Here is a 21,549-nt window from a genome sequence, read left to right on the forward strand (position 1 = left end):
CTATTATATAACAAAAACAAATTTCTAGGTATTGAATTATGATTACAAAAATTCTCATTTTCAACCACTAATAAGAGGACTCGAGTTGATAAAAAGAAAATAACTTTCAGATATAAAAATAAAAGTTACAAAAGACATCAATGTGTGGCTCATAATATATACTGTACATATTTGTAAGACTGCAATACATAATTTTAATACAGCATAAAACCTACTAAAAACTCAGACATAAAGTCCATTTAAAATAGAATGATACTTTCTATTATTATATGTTAATAAGATATTCTGAAGCATATTTATCTTATTCTTTAAAAAATCACTCTGACAAAAACATCTCTTCAGGTGTTTCGACAAAGTAAAATTTTAAGTGATAAATCACAGTTCTCTAAATGACTATCCCACTTACCAAGTATTTCAACTTACCAAATTTAAATTTAATGTTAGATGTAATATACAGAGAAACTACTTAAGAAAAAAATTTCACAGAAAAGAAAATAAGAGAAAACAAACTTATGGTTACCAGGGAATAAGTGAGGGGAGGGATAAATTGGGAGATAGAGATAGACATCATCTAATGATGATACAGACAACCCAAGTATTGTGGTAGGAAGGGCAGGGTGACTCTCATGTGGAGGACTGGAGATACAGGAAACGTATCTGAGTATCTGAGAGCAAGGGGTCAGAAAGCCTTCCTAAAGAAACCATCATCTAACCCAACACCTGAAGAATGTGTAGAAGTTAGCCAGAAACATGCAGGGTTTGAGGGGAGGCAGGTTGGGGAAGGAGTGATGCTATGAGCACAGGTTCTCCTGCTGGAGGACACCAAGGAGATGAAGAGACAGAGAAGGCACATGTGCGTGGAAATGGCAGCAGGCGTGGCAGGAAGGGGAGGGACAGTAAGAGGAGGCAAGAGATGAGACTTAAACAGTAAAATGGGGCAAGATAATGTACAGATTTTTAAGCAAAAGTAAGGAACTGAAGCTCTATCCTAAAAGTCTTGGAAGTTTTAAGAAATGGCGTGACAACACAGAAGGCAGAAAAACCAGTTAGGAAGCAGATGAGAATTGAAGTAATAAGAAACTAGCAAAAGTCTCAACTTTACTAAGCTTACTGGACTGACAGAAAACAGGATAAATTCAACCACACAGCTCACCCTGAGTTTGTCTGAGCATTTCTGGACTGGATACAAAAATAGGCTGAATAGAATCAGGTACTGCAGATTCTGGAGTGGCTGTCCAAGTTCAAATTCGAAGTCTTCCACTTAGTAGTTTTGTGAAGCTGGCCCTCTCTGAGACGATAAATATAACTCATCTCACAGAGTCGACATAAATATTCAGTGAGTGAATACCTGAATGGAACCTGGCACATAATTAGAGCTCTATGTGCTTGCTACTATTATTTCACTTGAAAACTTATGAACTTATGTTTATCACACTGTATATAAATTTCTTCAAATACTCCTTTCTGTGAAAGGTGTAGCAAAGTAGTTCCCAAAGTCCTTTACATGGAAATAGGTCACAAAAGTCTGAACAGCACTAGGTTAAATAAAAATTAAACTGTTTCTCTACTGAAGAGCCTCTCTGAGCTATTAACACACCAAAAGAAATTGTAAGCAACAAAATTAAGGAGCATTAGATTAAAAACCAAAGTATAAAATAAATATTCATGAGTCCATACTGATACAAATAAATGATTGAATAAGTAAATAAATGGGAGAGAGGAGACAAGTCTTCGATGCAAAAGAATTCTAAATAATTTCTGTAGATACTCCCCCGCTCAGGGAGGTGGAACATAATTTCTCTTCCTTAAGTATGAACTGTGACTTCCTTCCAGAGAGTCTAGCATGCATCTAAGGTGGGTGAGGGGGAGTAACTTTACAGTGGAAAAACCTCACAAATACTACCTCAATCAGGCAATAAAGGTCAACATCAACAGTGATATATCATGTTGATAGTATAAACGATGATTCAATTTAATGAATATAAATGGCACTTTATGTCTGTGATCTTCCTTCAAAAAACTCACAACCCCCAGTCTAATCATGACAAAAACATCTGACGAATTCCAAGATAGGGATATTCTACAAAATACCTGACCAGTACTTCTCAAAACTGTCAAGGTCATCAAAAACAAGGGAAGTCTGAGAAAATGTCATAGCCAAGGGGAGCCTAAGGAGGCATGACAACCAAATGCAGTGTGGTGTCCCGGATGGATTCCTAAAACAGAAAAAGGACACGAGGTTTAAACTAAGGGAATCTGAATAAAGTATGAACTTTAGCTATGGTATTAATATCAGTTCACTAAGTGTAATGAATGTACATAGTAATGTAAGAAGTTAATAAGGGAAACTGGGCATCAGATCCCTGGGAATTCTCCATAGTATCTTCTCGATTTTTCTATACATCTAAAACTCTTGTAAAAAATCAAGTCTACTAAAAAAAAATAAAATAAATTGTGATTCAATAGGAGGAAGGCAATGTGTGCTTCCATTCGCAAACTTACTTGTCCCTGGAACCCCCCTTTGTGGAGCATCTCTCAGGGTGAGGATTCGGCATAAAACACTCGGGAAAAGGTTGACGCAGTAAAAGAAGCCTCTTCCCCTTATCAGCCCAGATTTCCTGGCCACCTTCTCTTTGGCAGGCAGCACTTTCTACCTTGTGTTACAGATACATGTGTCCAAGTCTTATTTCAATTATCAAATCATGTAGTTTCCTGAAGGCAGAATCTCAATCTAATTTATTTCTGAATCTCCACAGCACACAGCAGAGTGTCTTCTACTCACAGGCATTCAATAAACATCTGTTAAATAAATACTGTAAGAAAAGATGGTAAATGCCTTTTCTTATTGATTCACTATAAACTTACTAAGGTTCTGCTACATAAAGGTCTGGATTGTCAGGCCCTCCTCCAGGGATAGTATGCTACCAGAGTGCAAAAGAGGGAGAAATCCTTTCAACAGGGGTAATAACAACCTCAGAGAAGAGATGTCATCTAAGCTGACACAAAATAAATGGGATTTACATAATACAGAACAGGCAGAGGGCTTTCCATGACAGCAAAACAAAAAAGTGTTAAAGATGCAATAGGAAAAACAAAACACTTCACTTGGATGGGCACAAGGGCAGTTACAAGACAGCAGAGACTGGTGGAGTGGAAGAGTCTCTGCTGGGGACAGACAGTGAAAATCCTTCAGTGGTGGGCTTTGGAGCAGGAACATCATTTATTAGGCAGCTGGCAGTCATCGAAGGTTTTCTATAAGTCAGTGAGAGATATTAGAAGGGTAAATCCTGGAGAAAGAAATGGCAACCCAAAAACATAGCCCCCTAAAATAAAGTCTCACTGTTTCCAAAAATAAAGTCTCCACTTTTTTTTTTTTTAGTAGACTTGACTTTTTACAAGAGTTTTAGATGTATAGGAAAATCGGGAAGATACTAAGGAGAATTCCCAAGGATCTGATACCCAGTTTCCCTCTATTTGTCATGAAGTGATGGGACCGATACCATGTTTTCTGAATGGTGAGTTTTAAGCGAACTTTTTCACTCTCCTCTTTCACTTTCAAGAGGCTCTTTAGTTCTCCTTCGCTTTCTGCCATAAGGGTGGTGTCATCTGCATATTTGAGGTTATTGATATTTCTCCCAGCAACCTTGATTTCAGCTTGTGCTTCATCCAGCCTGGAATTTCACATGATGTACTCTGCGTATAAGTTTAAAAAAGCAGGGTGACAATATACAGCCTTGACGTACTCCATTCTCCATTTGGAACCAGTCTGTTGTTCCATGTCCAGTTCTAACTGTTGCTTCCTGACCTGCATATAGGTTTCTCAAGAGGCAGGTCAGGTGGTCTGGTATTCCCATCTTTCAGACTTTTCCACAGTTTGTTGTGATCCACACAGTCAAAGGCTTTGGCATAGTCAATAAAGCAAAAGTAGATGTTCTGGAACTCTTGCTTTTTCTATGATCCAGCAGATGTTGGCAATTTGATCTCTGGTTCCTCTGCCTTTTCTAAAACCAGCTTGAACATCTGGAAGTTCACGGTTCCTGTACTGTTGAAGCCTGGCTAGGAGAATTTTGAACATTACTTTGCTAGTGTGTGAGATGAATACAATTGTGCAGTAGTTTGAGCATTCCTTGGCATTGCCATTCTTTGGGACTAGAACAAAAACAGACCTTTTCCAGTCCTGTGGCCACTGCTGAGTTTTCTAGATTTGCTGGCATATTGAGTGCAGCACTTTCACAGCATCATCTTTTAGGATTTGAAATAGCTCAACTGGAATTTCATCACCTTCACTAGCTTTGTTCATAGTGATGCTTCCTAAGGCCTACTTGACATCACATTCCAGGATGTCTGGCTCTAGGTGAGTGATCACACCATCCTGGTTATCTGGGTCACGAAGATCTTTTTTGTCTATTCTTCTGTGTATTCTTGCCACCTCTTCTTAATATCTTCTGCTTCTGTTAGGTCCATACCATTTCTGTCCCTTATTGTGCCCTTCTTGGCATGAAATGTTCCCTTGGTGTCTCTAATTTTCTTGATGAGATCTCTAGTTTTTCCCATTCTATTGTTTTCCTCTATTTCTTTGCATTGATCACTGAGGAAGGCTTTCTTATCTCTCCTTGCTATTCTCTGGAAATCTGCATTCAAATGGGTGTATCTTTTCCTTTTCTCCTTTGCCCTTAGCTTCTCTTCTTTTCTCAGCTAATTGTAAGGCCTCCTCAGACAACCATTTTGCCTTTTTGCATTTCTTTTCTTGTGAATGGTCTTATCACTGCCTCCTGTATAATGTCATGAACCTCCATCCATAGTTCTTCAGGCATTCTGTCTATCAGATCTAATACCTTGAATCTGTTTGTCACCTCTACTGTATAATTGTAAGCGATTTGATTTAGGTCATACCTGAGTGGTCTAGCAGTTTTTCCTACTTTGTTCAATTTAAGTCTGAATTTTGCAATAAGGAGTTCATGATCTGAACCACAATCAGCTCCTGGTCTTGTTTTTGCTGACTGCATAGAGCTTCTCCATCTTTGGCTGCAAAGAATATAATCAACCTGACTTTGGTATTGACTATCAAAAGCAGATAATAATAAAAGGATTGAGACACAGCAAAATGAACCCACTGAAAGATAAATAAATGGATTTAGACTAAACTAATGGTAAACATAGAACTTATGTGATTTCTTCCCTAAGTACTCAACAGTTTAGGGGAAGAGAGATAGTAGGCAGTAGAGGCAGCCTTAGGCTGAGGACTAAAACGCCCGTGAGAGCAGAAATCTGATGGGGTAAAAGGTATGAGGTGGAAGACAGAACATGATAGAACAGCAATCACTGAATCCAGACTAGGTAGCTTTCACACAAAGCAGAGAATTGCCTGACAGATCAGGATGATAAAGAACTAGGCAACTAGAGAAGAACAGATGGGAAGGCAAGCAAACCCTAACTGGTGGAGGAGGTACTTACTATGACCATGGTTGAAGAATCAGTTACAGTTGACCTTCAACTTTTTGGAGGTTAGGGATGCCAGCCCTTAACACAGTGGAAAACCTGAGTATAACCAGATAGTTGGCTCTCCATATCTGTGGTTCCACATCTGCAGATTCAACCAACCCAGGATAGTGTAGTATTGTAGTATTTAGCACTGAATAAAAAATCCACATATAAGTGGATCCATGTAGTTCAAACACATGTTGTTCAACAGTCAACTGCATTTCAGCAAACATTTACTGAGAGTGTTCTATGAGCCAGGGACTGTGCTTAGATGTTAAGGATAAAAGCACAGTTCATGCTCTTAAAGTACTGAATAATTTAATCAAGGGATTTGCAAACTTTCTGTAAAAGGGTAGGTGGTTAAAAATTTTACACTTTACAGGTCATAATGTCTCCAATGCAACTACTTCACTCTGATACTGTATTGCAAAAGCAGCCATAGACAACATGTAAATAAAGGAGCATGCCTATTTTCTAGTAAATACATTTTATTAATTCCTATAATTTTCATGGGTCACAAGACAGTATTCTTCTTTTGATTTTTCAACCAGTTGAATATGTAAAAAAAAAGAAAACATTCCTAGCTTCCCCACAGTACAAAAACAGGTAGCAGGGCAGATCTGGCCCATGGGCTGTAGCATGCCCACTCTTGATCTAGTGGGTAAGCCTAGAAAGAAGAGAAAGGAATACCATCCATATACATACACTTACCATTCATACACAGTCTCAGCAACTAGCAGTAGACTTTAAGAATAGACCTATTATTCACCTCTTCAGTCTTAATAGGAAACCAACTTCTGTTTTTTACACATGCTAAAACTGATACTTTCTCTAAAAGGTTCAAAAATTTTCAAATTTTGCCAAAAAAAAACTTAGAACTAGATATTTAGCTTTATTTTCTTGAGTTCAGACCTTTATAATAAAAGACCAAACAATTATTTCATTCATGCATCATTTCAAGATCATGCTTTATGACACACCGATAGTAACTACCATCTGGTTGCTGGCCCTATAGTATTAATACCACCTCGGGATAGAAATACACTACACGTTAATACCAAAGTATTACCACCACCTAGGGATAGAAATATACTACACGCTAATACCAAAGTATTAATACCACCTGGGGATAGAAATATACTGCACGTTAATACCAAAGTATTAATACCACCTAGGGATAGAAATATACTACACAGTAATACCAAAGTATTAATACCACCTGGGGATAGAAATATACTACACAGTAATACCAAAGTATTGATACCACCTAGGGATAGAAATATACTACACAGTAATATCTCCTCAAATATCTCCATGTTTCTTGTTTATATCGCTTCCTTTCACCCTCCGATTTCAAGGGTTTTTAAAATGAAAATGAAAGCAGAAAACTAAAAATCTGCCTAACATCCAGCATGTGAAACACAGTAACTCAAAGCAGCAGAACACTTCCCAGGAGCAGCAGAACCAATGCGTAATTGCTGAAGCTGGGTGATGGGTTCATGGGAGTTCTCCAGGGTGTATTTCAAATTTTTCATAATAGTTTCTGAGACTACAATGGAGAAAGAAGGTCAGCTTATGATGTCCATTAAAGCCTCAGCAGTGGCGGTTAGAGGGTCCCCAGCACTGTGAGGAAGGCTCATGAACAGTCCTACCTCACAGGCAGGTAGACAAGGCTAGGCAAAAGCAAAGGCCAGCTAAAGAATTAGGGGCATTTAGACAGCTTATTGTTTCTATTTTAATAGCTTTTTATACTCTTTCTATTTAAATTGTTTTATTTTATTCTTTTAAAGTTACTTTTCGTTGTTTTTCAGTTCATCTGAGATTACAGGATTCATTTGGATTCTGCAACTGAATACGACTAGTGTGTAACAACCTGTTGCGAAAACAAATATATTTCAAACACACTATCAGTAACACTGCTGTCAAAAGCCAAAATTTCAGGGGAAGGGTAAGTCAGTTCATTCCCTATTCATTCCTTCAATATCACAGAACTTGAGGAACAAATCGGTGCATAATACTTACATCATATTTTAAATCTTAGGCCAGTATGGTACAGGACTTTTTTCCCTTCTACTCAGTATTTTTTTTTAGAATTACTATAGGAATTAAGTAAGTGTAATCTTTGGTTACCGAATGTAAAGAGCATGCAAATACTATTTGCATCACTTTAGTAGTCCTTATCCAGTCTTTCACATAATAAATATAGTCCTAATGTTAATAAGGATCTTTCATTATGAATTATATAACTTGGTATGGAATAATAAAATTAAAACGAACAACAGCCAACCTGTGCTTTCCTCATGTATACCAAAGGTTCTTTAAGATGTTCAGGAGGTGCAGCTGGATGACTCGGTAAAGGAAACCTGAGGACAGAAAGAGGGAGCTAAATATTATACTCTACTCTTGATAATTAGTCAGTTTGTTTGGTTAGAAATTACTTACCTCTGTAGTCCGTGATATATGAAACAGAACGTTTGCTAGCAGTTCTATGTACTTACACAAGGTACAACAACCTAATAAAACTTTAATTCTTACCCTACTAGCATTGTAACTTTAAACTAGCAATTTAATGACATTAAAACTTATAGTGGAATTCATAGTTTGAGGTAACTTTTAAATTATTTAGTTCTGTAAGTGCTCATATGAAATTTTCACAACTGTTAATTTTAGTATATAAATATAACAGAAATTTTTAAAATCTGAAACCTAAACAAGTCTGTTAACTTACTAAAATATCAACTTTTCTCATTTCTCCCAATTTCTTTTTCCACAGAATTGAAATGATAGTTTAAATACTCTTTTGTAATAGCCATATTTTAGCATGTAATATATTACATACTATATTAATTCACAGATTTAATAAAATTTTTTAAATTTAATGTCATAAATTCTGTGTTCTGTGTAACATGACATTTTATATTCAAAATATATTGTTTTTATTAAGAAAACAGATTCATTTATTCAACAAATATTTGAGCCATTCTAGGTATATGGTGAGATTAAGACAGTGTCTCCTGTTCTCATGTACCTAATATTCTAGTGAAGAAAGTCAATATTTATAAAAAACAAACAAATAAATAGAATAACATAAAAGAGTGGTAAATGCCATGAGAAAATGAGAGCAGGATAAAGTCTAAATGATTTGGAAGGGCAGGGAAGGTGTCTAGGAAACCTAATGTTTAAATCAAGACATGAGTGAAAAGGAGCCAACCAACATTCCAAGCAAAATGACAGCAAGCACAAAACTCTGAGGTGGGAAAATGTGTAATGTTTAAAAATCAGAAAAAGCCAGGATGGTTGAAATGTAATGACTGAGGCACAGAGTGATATAAAATCATAGAGAAGGCAATAGGTAAACACAACAATTTAACATTTCCTTAGAGGTTTCAATCTCTTTCACAACTTATACCTCCAATTAAAATTAGTCATAGAAATTGTACCCATGTAAAGCAACCCTATTCTAATAGTCAAGAACCATGCACTGAGTTCTCAAGAAATTCCTCATCCAAACAGGGACATCTAAAGGGGAATTTTAGAAAGCTTCACTAACTGATTATTTCTAATTGTTTTTTCTACTAAAATCTGCATTCCATGTACCTAAACAAATCACCTTTCCCCACTCACAAAAAAAAAAAGCAAAAAACACACTGGTAATTTCTAGATACCTCAGTATTTCTTATATGCAAGATGGTTTAAAAGTTATATATTTTATATTGCTCACTATATTACTTATAAAGATACATATGTTTTATAATGAAATGTAATTCTAAAATCCTTCCATTTTAACAGTAATTATTTCTAAATTTAATAAAACTTAGAAACTTAGGAATGGAAATTTAGAAACTTGAGAGCATTTACTGATGATCTTAAGGGTTATTTAGACAAGATCCTGGTGGCTCAGATGGTAAAGAACCTGCCTGCAAAGCAGGATACCCGGGTACAAACCCTGATTCTGGCAGATCCCCTGGAGAAGGGCATGGCAACCCACTCCAGTATTCTTGCCTAGAGAATTCCATGGACAGAGGAGTCTGGCGGGCTGTAGTCCATGGGGTCACAAAGGGTCGGACACGACTGAGTGACTAACGCTTTCTTACTTTAAGGGTTATTTAAGCTCAATGAAATTTATCCAGAAAAAAAGGTAAGAAGTGGTCACCCCAAAATTATTCATGTTAAAACTAAAATAGGCTCGCCCCGGGGGGAAGGGCTGAGAAGCGGAAGGGGCGGCCAGCTGCTCGCGGTGCGGAGCAGGGTCAGGATGGACGAGGACGTGCTAACCACCCTGAAGATCCTCATCATCAGCGAGAGCGGCGTGGGCAAGTCCAGCCTGCTCTTGAGGTTCACAGATGATACTTTTGATCCAGAGCTTGCAGCAACAATAGGTGTTGATTTTAAGGTGAAAACAATTTCAGTGGACGGAAATAAGGCAAAACTTGCAATATGGGATACTGCTGGTCAAGAAAGGTTCAGAACATTAACTCCCAGCTATTATAGAGGTGCACAGGGTGTTATTTTAGTTTATGATGTCACAAGAAGAGACACCTTTGTTAAACTGGATAATTGGTTAAATGAGTTGGAAACATACTGCACGAGAAATGACATAGTAAACATGCTAGTTGGAAATAAAATTGATAAGGAAAATCGTGAAGTTGATAGAAATGAAGGCCTGAAATTTGCACGAAAGCATTCCATGTTATTTATAGAGGCAAGTGCAAAAACCTGTGATGGTGTACAGTGTGCTTTTGAGGAACTTGTTGAAAAGATCATTCAGACCCCTGGACTGTGGGAAAGTGAGAACCAGAATAAAGGCGTCAAGCTGACACCCAGGGAAGAAGGCCAAGGAGGCGGAGCGTGTGGTGGTTACTGTTCTGTGTTATAAACTCTGGGAGATGCCATCTCTTGCGAATTTGATCAGATAATGTCATCTTTCTGTATATAAACTCTCTAACTGCTATTTTAGGGACCTTGCAGTTTGCACATATTTGTTTTGTAACATGGCAGTAAATATTTGTGAGAAAGCCCACTCATTGACTTTTCCAGGTAAAACGTAAGCATGCAGTTTGCAATCTGCAGTTTTTTATGTAACATAAAATAGGTGTACCTTTATAAGTACATTTGATTTTATGATTTACATTCATCATGTGATTTTTTAAAAATCCACCTCTCTAGTATATGTCGATACAAAGTCTCGTTTTGGTTTCCTTTTTGCTTAAATACTTATCAATTACTGAATTAATTGGTATTGTAGAACCCCCAGGACCACTGGGAGATACACAGATGTCATCAAACCTGGCAGATTTCCCTTCAGGACTAACAAAGCATGATTCCACAGCTTTCCTAGGATGTTCACTGACGGATTCTCTTTAGTACTAAGCAAAATCCTCTTTGCAGGATGTGGTTGAGGCCAATTTATAATTAAATCCCGTTTGTTCTGATGATACTTCTGAAGTAGCATTAATATGTTAAAGAAGTTTGGTCTTCCTTGACTTCAAGAGTAGCTCATTGCTTAGCTGGAGTTTTAATTCTGTGATGTGTACATGGCTTCAGGAGCCTCTGTGCAGCATTTTGGGTTGTGTGGTGTTTGACAGAATGGCAATAAGGTTCCCCCATTTTGGTTTCAGAAGGACAGGAGTAGTATGTTTATGTAACTCATGTAGCACTTATCACCTTTAAAACCAACACCTTTTCCCATAAATGTTGGTGGTGTTTGTTCCGGTACTTCAATTATAGCTTGTGTAATGTTAATGAATATCTGTATCTTATGACTTCCATAAATGACTAGTTGATATTCAAAAACATATTTCTGTGTTTTGAGGGTTGGGGAAAAAAACACTAAACTATAATTTGAGAAAGGCATATTGCTTCCAGATTTCGATGTATATGGGAAAATACTGTTGCAGTGAAAATCTTGGTACAAACTTGTACAGACTAATAAATCTTTTACACAGTATTCAGTTTTGTAACCTCCTGCTATTGTACATTGTATATTTTTTTCACTCATGTATTATTTAATATACATTGATCTCTGCTATTTTAATTTTCCAGATAAGTAATTTGCCCTTTCAGGCAGGCCACTTTAATACCACTCAGTAAGATTAATAAGAAATACTAATTTCTGGGCGGTTTATTCTCTATATACAGTTGCAAACGATAAACATTTTTGTGGGTCACCTTTACAATGCCTGTGATAATAGACTGAAATGTATATCTTCACATAAAAGAAAATCTTAACATTCTACGTGGTTCACACTTGTTAGATTGTATTACATGGGATTAAAGGTTTTATGCGTTGCATATGTTTTTACAAAAAATGAAACATATACTACTTTAATGTTAGAGAAAGATAGCTAACACATGTACTTATGATTTGTTGTTACATTAAAACTGTAGATTTGTATATTTATGTGGTTTCTGTATTGACATTACTGTTTATTGCTATTTGCTCCTTGAGCCATAGAATATTCTTCCTATGCATTGGATTGTCTTTATTTGGTCAGAATTTGGATACATATGAGTCACTTAACCTTTAACAACTAATTTTGTTTGACTTATATTGTAACCTTTTATAGTTTTTTAATAAATCTAGCCTGCTTTCCCTAGAAAAAAAAAAACTAAAATAAAGCTATTTATTCAGTTATAAATATTTAATGAGAATCTACCAAGTGTTCAAGGTTATAGAAATACAACAGAAAATAAAACACATTAAAATCTCTGTCCTCATGGATTTCACATTTAGTAATACAAAGAGATGAGGGTCAGCAGATAGGAACAACACAGAAACCTGGATGTCTCTCTTTACTCCTCCCTCTTCCTGTCTCTCCAAATTCCTCTAAATACCACTCATCTTTTACTACCTCACTGACACTGATTTACGCAATGACATTACTTTCTTGCATATCTGATATATTCATAAGCTTTCTCCCCTGCATCTACACTATCTTCAACCTAATTGTCAGTTTGTCTGGCTGTTAGTCAGGAGTAGTGTGTTCTTTATTCACCAGTGATTGCATTTCCAGTGTCTAGCATAAGACCTGGCACATACTAGATACCCAGTACATTATTGAATGGGCTTCCCAGGTGGCTCAGATGGTAAAGAATCTGCCAACAATGCAGGAGATGTGGGTTCAATCCCTGGGGCAGGAAGAGAAGGAAATGGCAATGTACTCCAATATTCTTGCCTTGAGAATCCCTTGGACAGAGAAGCCTGGCAGGCTACAGTCCAAGGGGTCACAAAGAGTCAGATACAACTGAGCATGCACATACGCACACTGCTAAATAACTAAAATGCAAATGTGATCATGTTACCACTAAATCCTAAAATGGTACCCAAGTGCTTTTAGGATCCAGTCTACAAATCCTTGAGTAACAGGCACAAGCCTGCCTACAGATCTAGCTTCATTCTTTCCTATGGCCCTTTGCCCACTCCCATCCAGCCATATAATTTTTGTTCTTCCAATATACAACATTCTTTTCCACCTCTAAACATATGTGGGCTTCCCAGGTGGCACCAGTGGTAAAGAACCCAACTGCCAGTACAGGAGATGCAAGAGATGTGGGTTCGATCCCTGGGCCGGGAAAATCCCCTGGAGGAGGAAATGGCAACCCACTCCAATATTCTCGCCTGGGAAATCCCAAGGACAGAGGAGCCTGGAAGGCTACAGTCCACAGGATTACAAAAGAGTTGGACACGACTAAACCCACATGCATGTGTGAGACATCTGTACCTCTTGTTCCCTTGTGCCTAAAGCATTTTTCTTCTCTATTCCTTCCCCTAACTGTAGCTTTGCTTTCTGATCTCAGTCTGAATATTATTTCCTGTGACAAGTCATCATGACATCTCCAATCTGACTTAAGAACCTTCCTACATACTGCTTGCAGTTACCCTATTATAGCACTTACTATATTCTACTGTAATTGCTTCTGTAAAGTCTCTGTGCCCCACTGGGATGTAAGCTCCATAAAAAGCAAACATTATCTACCTACTTGTGCATTATGCCAGCACCTAGCTCTGAACACAACACTTGTTATGTGTAACATTTAAAACTAAGAGGGCAAGAAGAACTATGATTAGGATATTTTAGAGGTGCCCAGGTCTACTACCTGAGGACTCTTTTAGAGAATACTGTGAATGTCTATAAAAGACTGACCTAGTCTGGTGATCTAGTGTAATGTACTCATTAATCTAAAAGTCTTTCTGTTTTGAGGCCCACTATCATTCAACATTTATACCTCTCCAAAATATGGTAGACACTTGCATATAAATACTATAATAGCAGATTGTGGTATCTGTTTTTTAGCATATACATATATGGTAGGTTAAACAGGTTTATATATTCTTTTAATTTGTATTCCATAAGGAAAAATAATATATCTTCTAATTTTTTATATGCATGCTCAGTCGCTTCAGTCATGTCCAACTCTTTGCAACTCCATGGACTGCAGTCCCCCCACACCCCCGCCCCGGGCTCTTCTGGTCCATGAGATTCTCCAGGCAAGAATACTAGTGTGGGTTGCCATTTCCTTCTCCAAACTGCTCTACATAAAATACAATAAAGACTGAGAGACAAAGAAATTGGAACATTTTCAAAGTAAAGACTTTCTTAAATTACAGCAAATATTTAGGATTAATAGTTTCACTAAGTTTTCTCAATTCAAAAAGATAATTTATTGTGTGCTAGCCCTAGGGGTGGCTCAATAACTACTTGCTGACTCAATGTCATTTATTTGATGCTATAGGAGATACTCAAAGAAATGTAAGACATAATTCTTGTTTTAGAACACTTTTAATCTAGGTAAAAAACAAGATGCAAGTATATGTCACAAGCAGTAAAACACACAGCTTTAGAATATGTTTCACTAGAGGTATAACCCCAGCACTGCCATTTACTAGCTACATGATTTTCAGCAAGTTACTTAAGTGATCTTAGACTCAGTTTTCTTTTTTGCAAAATAATTAGGGTAATAATCTACTTTGTAGGGTGTTATAAAGACTACCTAATATAGACAATGCCTATAAAGTGCTTATTACCACAGTGCTGGACATAAACATTCAATCAATGCAAATTAATAATTGACATAATATTAAATAGTTTTTAACACAATAATAATTAAAGTATGCAGTTTTGAAGTGGAAAGAGCTAACCTGGGCTAGGGTTATGTTTCATGTAATAAAAGACGGTAGAAATTTTCCTGCTATACTTGTTAAATAAAAATATGACTAAAACCTTTGGAAAGATTACTAAAATAAGTATGACATGAGCAAATTCCAGGTATGATGTATATGGCTCATGTGGCCACACTTCTGTCAGGAATGAGAGTATGTGCATTTTTTTTCAGTTCCAATCATTTGAATTAATAGATATTTCTATCTTACTTTTGCTTTATTTACCTATGCATCTAATGATTTCTGCCAATGAAAGATGGACCAGACTATGCTAAGTCCACTTACTTTTCTGATTTGCGTGAGGAAACACTTCTTCCCCAACTCTAGATGTGCCCTTTCATATGAAACGAACTGCCTCCCTGTAACACACTTGACCTCCTTCCAGGGCTTTATTCACTATACCCCAGAAGAGAAGAAAATGCCCTCTACAACTTCTAAAGTTTAGAATAAACTGAATATGCTCACAATGCTATTTAACTAGAAGGTTAAGTCTAAGTCTGGAGTTCAGTTAGAGTTTATCTTGCTCTTGCACTAAGCTATGTCCTCCTACCCAATCTTTACTACAAGTAAAAGTATAGTTTTGCTCTCCCATTTGCCTTTATATTTTATTTTCTCTATTTGCTCAGAATCTAAGTGAGGAAAACAGGCAGTTTTACTGAACTCCTTCAAATACCCCAACAAGTTATTGAATATTTATAAAACACTTATTTAATGTCCATTATGTAGGATATCAAGGATATGACCATGAATGATATATTGTCAATGCCATCAAGTAAAAAGGGACTCTGTCTCACAGAGCAATTTTCAGGAATGCATTATACCACAAAAATAGCAATCACCAGTAGTATCAACTGAGATGAGAATCTAATATCTGGAATTATACACAACAGATGCTATTATTCTGCCAGTATCAGAGACAAAGACACTGAAGTTACAAGCTTTAATAGACAGAGGTAAATCACCATGTCCATATTAGTTTAATCAACTCATGGTATCTCTACTACATTTGAGGGATTTTAAAACCTTACTTGTCATGATAAATACCTTTTCCTTTAGTGACTAGGACCAAAGGTATGATCACAATCAGCTTTACTTAATAGATAGCACTTTATATATGAGTTTAAGAGCTCAAAAACCAACTCAGCAATAAGCAAAGAAGCAAATAACTAATTTTAAAAACGTGTGTCTAAGCACAAATCCACAAGCATTCATCCCTTTGTTTTAGAAACAATCCTGGTAAACCAGGTTATCTCCTTTTCCAAGAACAGCAGATTAGAAGGAGCAGACTGGAAACAGGAGTGTGAGAAACTAGAGAGGCTACAGACACAGACACACTGATAGCAGGGAAAAGAAGACCTAAGAGCTCAGTTAGATCACAAACCTCATGAGGGCAGAAACTGTGTTCACTCTCCTGTGCTATATCCCCAGTGCCTACTATCTATAGTGCTAGCAACAGATAACTGATGAATAATGGAGCATTAAGTAAACTACAAAGGTTAACATTCGGGATCTATATTTCTCATAATGACAAATAGTTCTACACACTTCAGCAAACTCTGAGATCAAATTCAGATAAATAAAAATAGTAATATTCTTAATAATGAATATTTCAAAAAAGAGTTAGCTATGTTTAGAATGGTCAGTATATAAAGACAGAAAAAGGATAATGTCCAATATGGCAATAATAAAGAGAACACTGGTAAGCTTAAATTATCTGAAATACTAACTTATGAGAAATATCATATTCCCTAAATACACTGGATTAATGAATTGTTAATATAAAAATTTTATTGGTAAAAACCCACATGTATTAATTCTCAGGAAGACTACAATTTTTAATAGTATAAACTCATTTGAAATACTATATAAATGCTGATAAGAAATAATAACAATGAGTACATATAGTAAAACTATATTCATTACTTACAAAGCAAATATAGCTAAATGTAATTTGAGTATCTCAAAATAGGGAGGAAAAACTCACACACTCAGTTCACTATACACAGCATTCTGAAGTTTTTTCTCCCAACCTATTTTAAAAAAAGGAAAACATATACAAACATATTAGTTTTTAAAGTAAACATACATAAAAATTAAATTTATCTCACAAAGACTTTAACATCATATTTACTGCGAAAGAACCTTACCAACGGGCAATTGCTAATGTAAAGTGTTATTCTAAGGAATTATTTCTTATATATTTACCAATATTCCCTTGGCTAACACTAAATACAAAGTCATCAACACGATTTATTACTTTGTAAGTTACACTATGGCGCCATTTTCTTAAGATGAGAAGACTATTTCCTTCTTCCACTGTTAAGGCACTCGACAAATGCCAAAATCTTTGGCAGCTGTACTATCAGTGCTATGAGGAATATGCAAATGGAAGGGCGAGAAACAGCCAGGCACCTGACAAAGATCACAAGTAATTCGTGACAATAACCTGGTCAGTAAATTCCTAAACAAGAGAAGCAGACTATTATAAGGCACCACCAGTCAGATCAGTTCACTTGGCTACTAACTATTATTTTTGATCAACTTATCTGGCTAAGTAAACCACTTAATATCTCAGCTCCCAAGGTCAAAGGCTTCTTAACAGCTTGCTCTAAAAAAGCTGAAATTTTCTTCTGTTTTCTTTGAAGCGTAGAAAAGAGAGAAAAGAAGCAAAGAAGGAAAAAAAGTCACAGATGAAAAGTAAAAGACAAGGTACTTAACTAAGGAGATTTTAATACATTCAGGATGTATTTTTGACCAGGAAGGCAAACACTATTTAAAACTGATCAATGTAAAGTAGTTATCACCAGTGTTCCTGAATTTCCGCAGAAATGTCTTAAAGTTCTAATTCACTTCAAATAAAAAAACTATCCTACCACTCTTTCACAATTTTAAACAAGTAATTGACTGCAGATACAATATCCCCTCAAAATAAAGTCTTTCCTTATTTTGCTTTAAAGAATTAGAGAAAGAAAAAGAAAAAGCAACTTACAAACCTGATATTTTAAAGAATTCCTTAATATCTTCTTTTAGTGATTCAAGTTTAATCTCAGGTCTCTGAAGACTGGCCTGATTTTAGAAAGAAGAAACGAAAAGACAGGTCAAAAGTAGTCATTTGGGGTGATACTCAATGCTAACGAGATGTTTAAAAAGGAATGTCCAAATGTGCGTGCATGTGTGTGTGTGTTAGCTGCTCAGTTCTGTCCAACTCTTTGAGACCCATGGACTGTAGCTCACCAGGCTCCATAGGATTCTCCAAGCAAGAATACTGGAGTGGGTTGCTATTTCCTCCTCCAGGGGATCTTCCCATCCCAGGGATTGAACCCGAGTCTCCAACATTGCAGACAGATTCTTACCATCTCAGCCACCAGGGAAGCCCCCAGTAGCATATACTACCACTTAAAACACCCCCTCTGAGATCAGAGCACCTGAGCGTCTGGAACAGCTCGTAAGACAGAACACTTTCATTTACTCTTAAAGCAGAAGATCTGTGATAGGACACTAGAATCTACTGAAAATATTATACCTTGTAGCTGATGAACAGTTAACATCATCTAAGACTTTCATTTTTATGAATATTTAACATCTATTTTTCTAATAGAAAAATACTTTATAAATTCATTCTCTTTATACTTAATACATATGCCATCTACATACACCAAATAGCCAAAAGCCGTGATGCATCCATATAACTGGAGCTTTGAAGAGTGTCATCCCCTTTGGATTGCTGCTCTGTAAACCTGCATTTGTTGTACATATTTATGGAAAATACATAAAACTACTCACTCACAAATGCTTATTAGTGTCTCTTTCATCTTCAGTTGAATGCTTTCTATTCTACTGGTTTTTCACACTGTAATTTTTACCAAAATAATAATTTCTCCAACTTGTAATGGCCTCAATTACCTTTGAAGTGTTGATCTTTCATCACCTAGCTCTCTCTATCAAATTCTACAGACATATGTCTTAAGAAAGCATCTCTCTTACAATATCTCACAAATATTTCTAATCTAAGAAATCAAAAACTGATCTTATATTCCACTCACTACCTTTCTCCTTCTCTCCTATTTTTAATCCTCATCCACGAAAATTACCATTCACCAAGTCAGAAATTTCAGTTATTCTCAATTCTACCTTAATTCTTCCCGGATTTTATCCTCTCTCTGGGAAGATGACATTGGCAGTAAGGAGATTTTTTTTGTTTGTTTTAATCTCCATGATCTCCACACTGAAACCAAGCAACTAGACAACAAAACCAAAATCCCATGGAAAACACTCACAACCAACCTTGGTAATAAAGTATTCCCCACAAACCTAAAATACAAGAAGCTGGGGACAAACCAACAACCACAAGACTTGTATGGTGTTAGCAACTTTAAAAGGAAACAGCAGAGGGATTGTTGATGAATATGAAAAGAGGAAGACTCCAAAATTGCCAGCAAGTATTCACTGGAACATATGAAGAGCTAATTTTAGAACAGGAGCTGACAGTGGGAGGGTTGTTCTCTAATCCCAGATAGCAAATGAGGTCTGAAGACACTGGAGCAGCCTGGCACCTATGAATACTTGAAACTGACCAGACAAGTCTCCTTGTCTCCCTTTCGAAGAAGAAAAACTTGATAGAGTAATGAAAATTGAAGATGACAAGGAACCCACTTACTACCTTGAAAACTGACAAATAAATGAAAAGGCGCCTATCTAGCCTGACTTTCTTACAGGAACTATCGTTTAGTCACTAAGTCGTGTCTGACTCTTCTGCGACCCCATGAACTGTAGCTCGCCAGGCTCCTCTGTCCATGGAACTTTCCAGGCAAGAATACTGGAGTAGATTGCCATTTCCTTCTCCGGAGGATCTTCCCTACCCAGGGATCAAACTTGTGACTCCTGCATTGGCAGGGGAATTCTTTACCACTGAGCCATCAGGGAAGCCCTACAGAAACTATATCATTTGGTAACCAAATAATAGATAAGGAGAAATGTCTCTTTATAAAAATATTCCAGCTAAAATAACTAAAACAGGTATGATATAATTAGAATACCATCATTTTGCAACTCCTAATCAATTCTAGGCATTAAGGAGAAGCAGCTACTAACTTTGCAAAAAACAACCAGCCGTTATATGCTTCTCAATGAAAGAGGACACCAGTGCCAAAAGTTGTGGTCACTGAGATGGCACCTGAGTCTAATCAAAACCCCTGAATCCAACCGTCAACTTACAAGTCATACAAACGACAGAGGAACATGTTAATCTGAATCATGGAACTTCAGCATCAGAAGGGATTAGAGAGTTCTTCTAGGCCAACTAACCATTTAATGACAGATTCACCTCTCCTCTCCAAGGAGCTTTTTTAAGCTTAGAAACTCTCAGTTTGAAACTCTATGCTAGCTTTCCCTACCTTTAGTCCATTCTACCTTGGAACTATTCTATTAGAAAATCCTTATTATGAACTAAAATTGATTCCCCTTAACATCTGCTACTATCATGTCTTCCCCTCTGCTCCACCTTAACCCAAGTTGACAGAAAATATGCCAAATCTCTTTTCTGTGAGACATCTTCAAATACTCAAAGTTAGCTATTGTATCTTCCCAGAAAGTTCTCAAGGTCACATACATTTTCAGGTTCTCCAAGTTCTCTTCATATGACATATTCTCCTTATCACTCTGGTCATTTTCTCTAAGCAAAGTCTAGTCCAACTTGTCTTCTACTGTAGTAACTTCCTAACTTACCTCTCTATTTCACTCATTCCACTACACTACTTATTCTCAAACTTTTAAGTCTCAGGACCCTCACTCTTAAAAATCATTGAAGACCCAAGAGTACTTCTGTTTATGTGGATTATATCTACTGATATTTATAGTACTAGAAATTAATTCCTCAAAAAATAAAAAATTGAATTTCCATATGGTCCAGCAATTCCAATTCTGCATACATACTCAAAGAACTGAAAACAGGGACGTTAACAGCTACTTGTACACTCATGCTCATAGCAGCATTATTTATAATAGTTAAAATGTGGATGCAACCCAAGGGTCAAAGATAAATGAATGGATAAAGAAAATGTTGTATGTACACACAATGGAATACTATTCAGCCTTAAAAAAGAAGACAATTCTGGCACATCTACAACATGGACAAACCTTGAGGACATTATGCTAAGCAAAATAAGCCAGTCACAAGAAGACAAATGCTGTATGATGCCACTTATATCAGGTACTAGAATAGTCAAATTCATAGAGTCAGAAAGTGGAATGGTAACAGCCAGGGACTGTGAGGAAGGAGCAATGGAAGTTAGTGTTTAACGAGTACAGAGTTTCAGTATGGGATGATGAAAAGGTTCTGGAGGTGGATGGTGATAATGGTTGCACAAAAATGTGAGTGTACTTAATGTCACTGAACTGTACCCTTAAAAATGGTTAAAATGGCAAACTCCATGTTTATTTCATCTTAATAAAAATATTTGTCAATTCATTTAAAAATAATATATATAAATCCATTATATATTAACCAAAATATTTTTATTTAAAAGAACTATATTTTCAGAAGCAAAAATCAGTGAGAAAAAGAGGCACTGTTTTACATTTTTGCAAATGTCTTTGATGTTTGGATTAGTAGAATACAATTGGATTCTTCAATCTGCTGTGATATTCCATCTGTGGCACTATGCTGTTTTGACTAACATACATGAAAATCAGTGTCAAACAGATAGGCAACTGGAAAATGATATTTTAATATACTTTTCAGATATTCTCCTTTGATAGTATACTAAATTTGACAGCTAGTAGTTTCCTAAAGATTAGTTGAAATGTGGAATTTGAACATCAATGAACTTCTCATACTTTCATACTTTATTGGAAAAACATGTTTCGATCTGCCTTGCACTTTGAATCAATCTTCTACTTATACATGATTT

The 21,549-nt window shown here is 36.4% G+C and overlaps 2 protein-coding genes across 5 annotated transcripts in view; one reads left to right on the forward strand and one right to left on the reverse strand.

Annotated features, from left to right (window-relative positions):
• The window catches only part of TBC1D19 (TBC1 domain family member 19), a 167,123-nt gene that overhangs the window by 89,521 nt on the left and 56,053 nt on the right, over nt 1-21,549 (reverse strand). For 2 of the 4 annotated variants that reach the window (XM_043438513.1, XM_043438512.1), the window contains exons 2-4: nt 17,635-17,707; nt 16,626-16,671; nt 7,769-7,844 (exon numbers count right to left, since the gene is read on the reverse strand). In XM_043438513.1, coding sequence (XP_043294448.1) covers nt 7,769-7,844; nt 16,626-16,671; nt 17,635-17,707 — 195 coding nt within the window. Of the gene's footprint in view, nt 1-7,768; nt 7,845-16,568; nt 16,672-17,634; nt 17,708-21,549 lie in introns of those variants that run through there. The other 2 variants (XM_043438514.1, XM_043438515.1) reach the window with 2 other exon arrangements.
• LOC122422199 (ras-related protein Rab-18-like) lies at nt 9,682-10,791 on the forward strand. The gene has a single exon (XM_043438516.1). The coding sequence runs from the start codon at nt 9,737-9,739 to the stop codon at nt 10,355-10,357; it is 621 nt and encodes a 206-aa protein (XP_043294451.1). The 5' UTR covers nt 9,682-9,736; the 3' UTR covers nt 10,358-10,791.

This window comes from Cervus canadensis, chromosome 19 (genome assembly GCF_019320065.1).
Source record: "Cervus canadensis isolate Bull #8, Minnesota chromosome 19, ASM1932006v1, whole genome shotgun sequence".
Classification (NCBI taxonomy): Eukaryota; Metazoa; Chordata; class Mammalia; order Artiodactyla; family Cervidae; genus Cervus; species Cervus canadensis.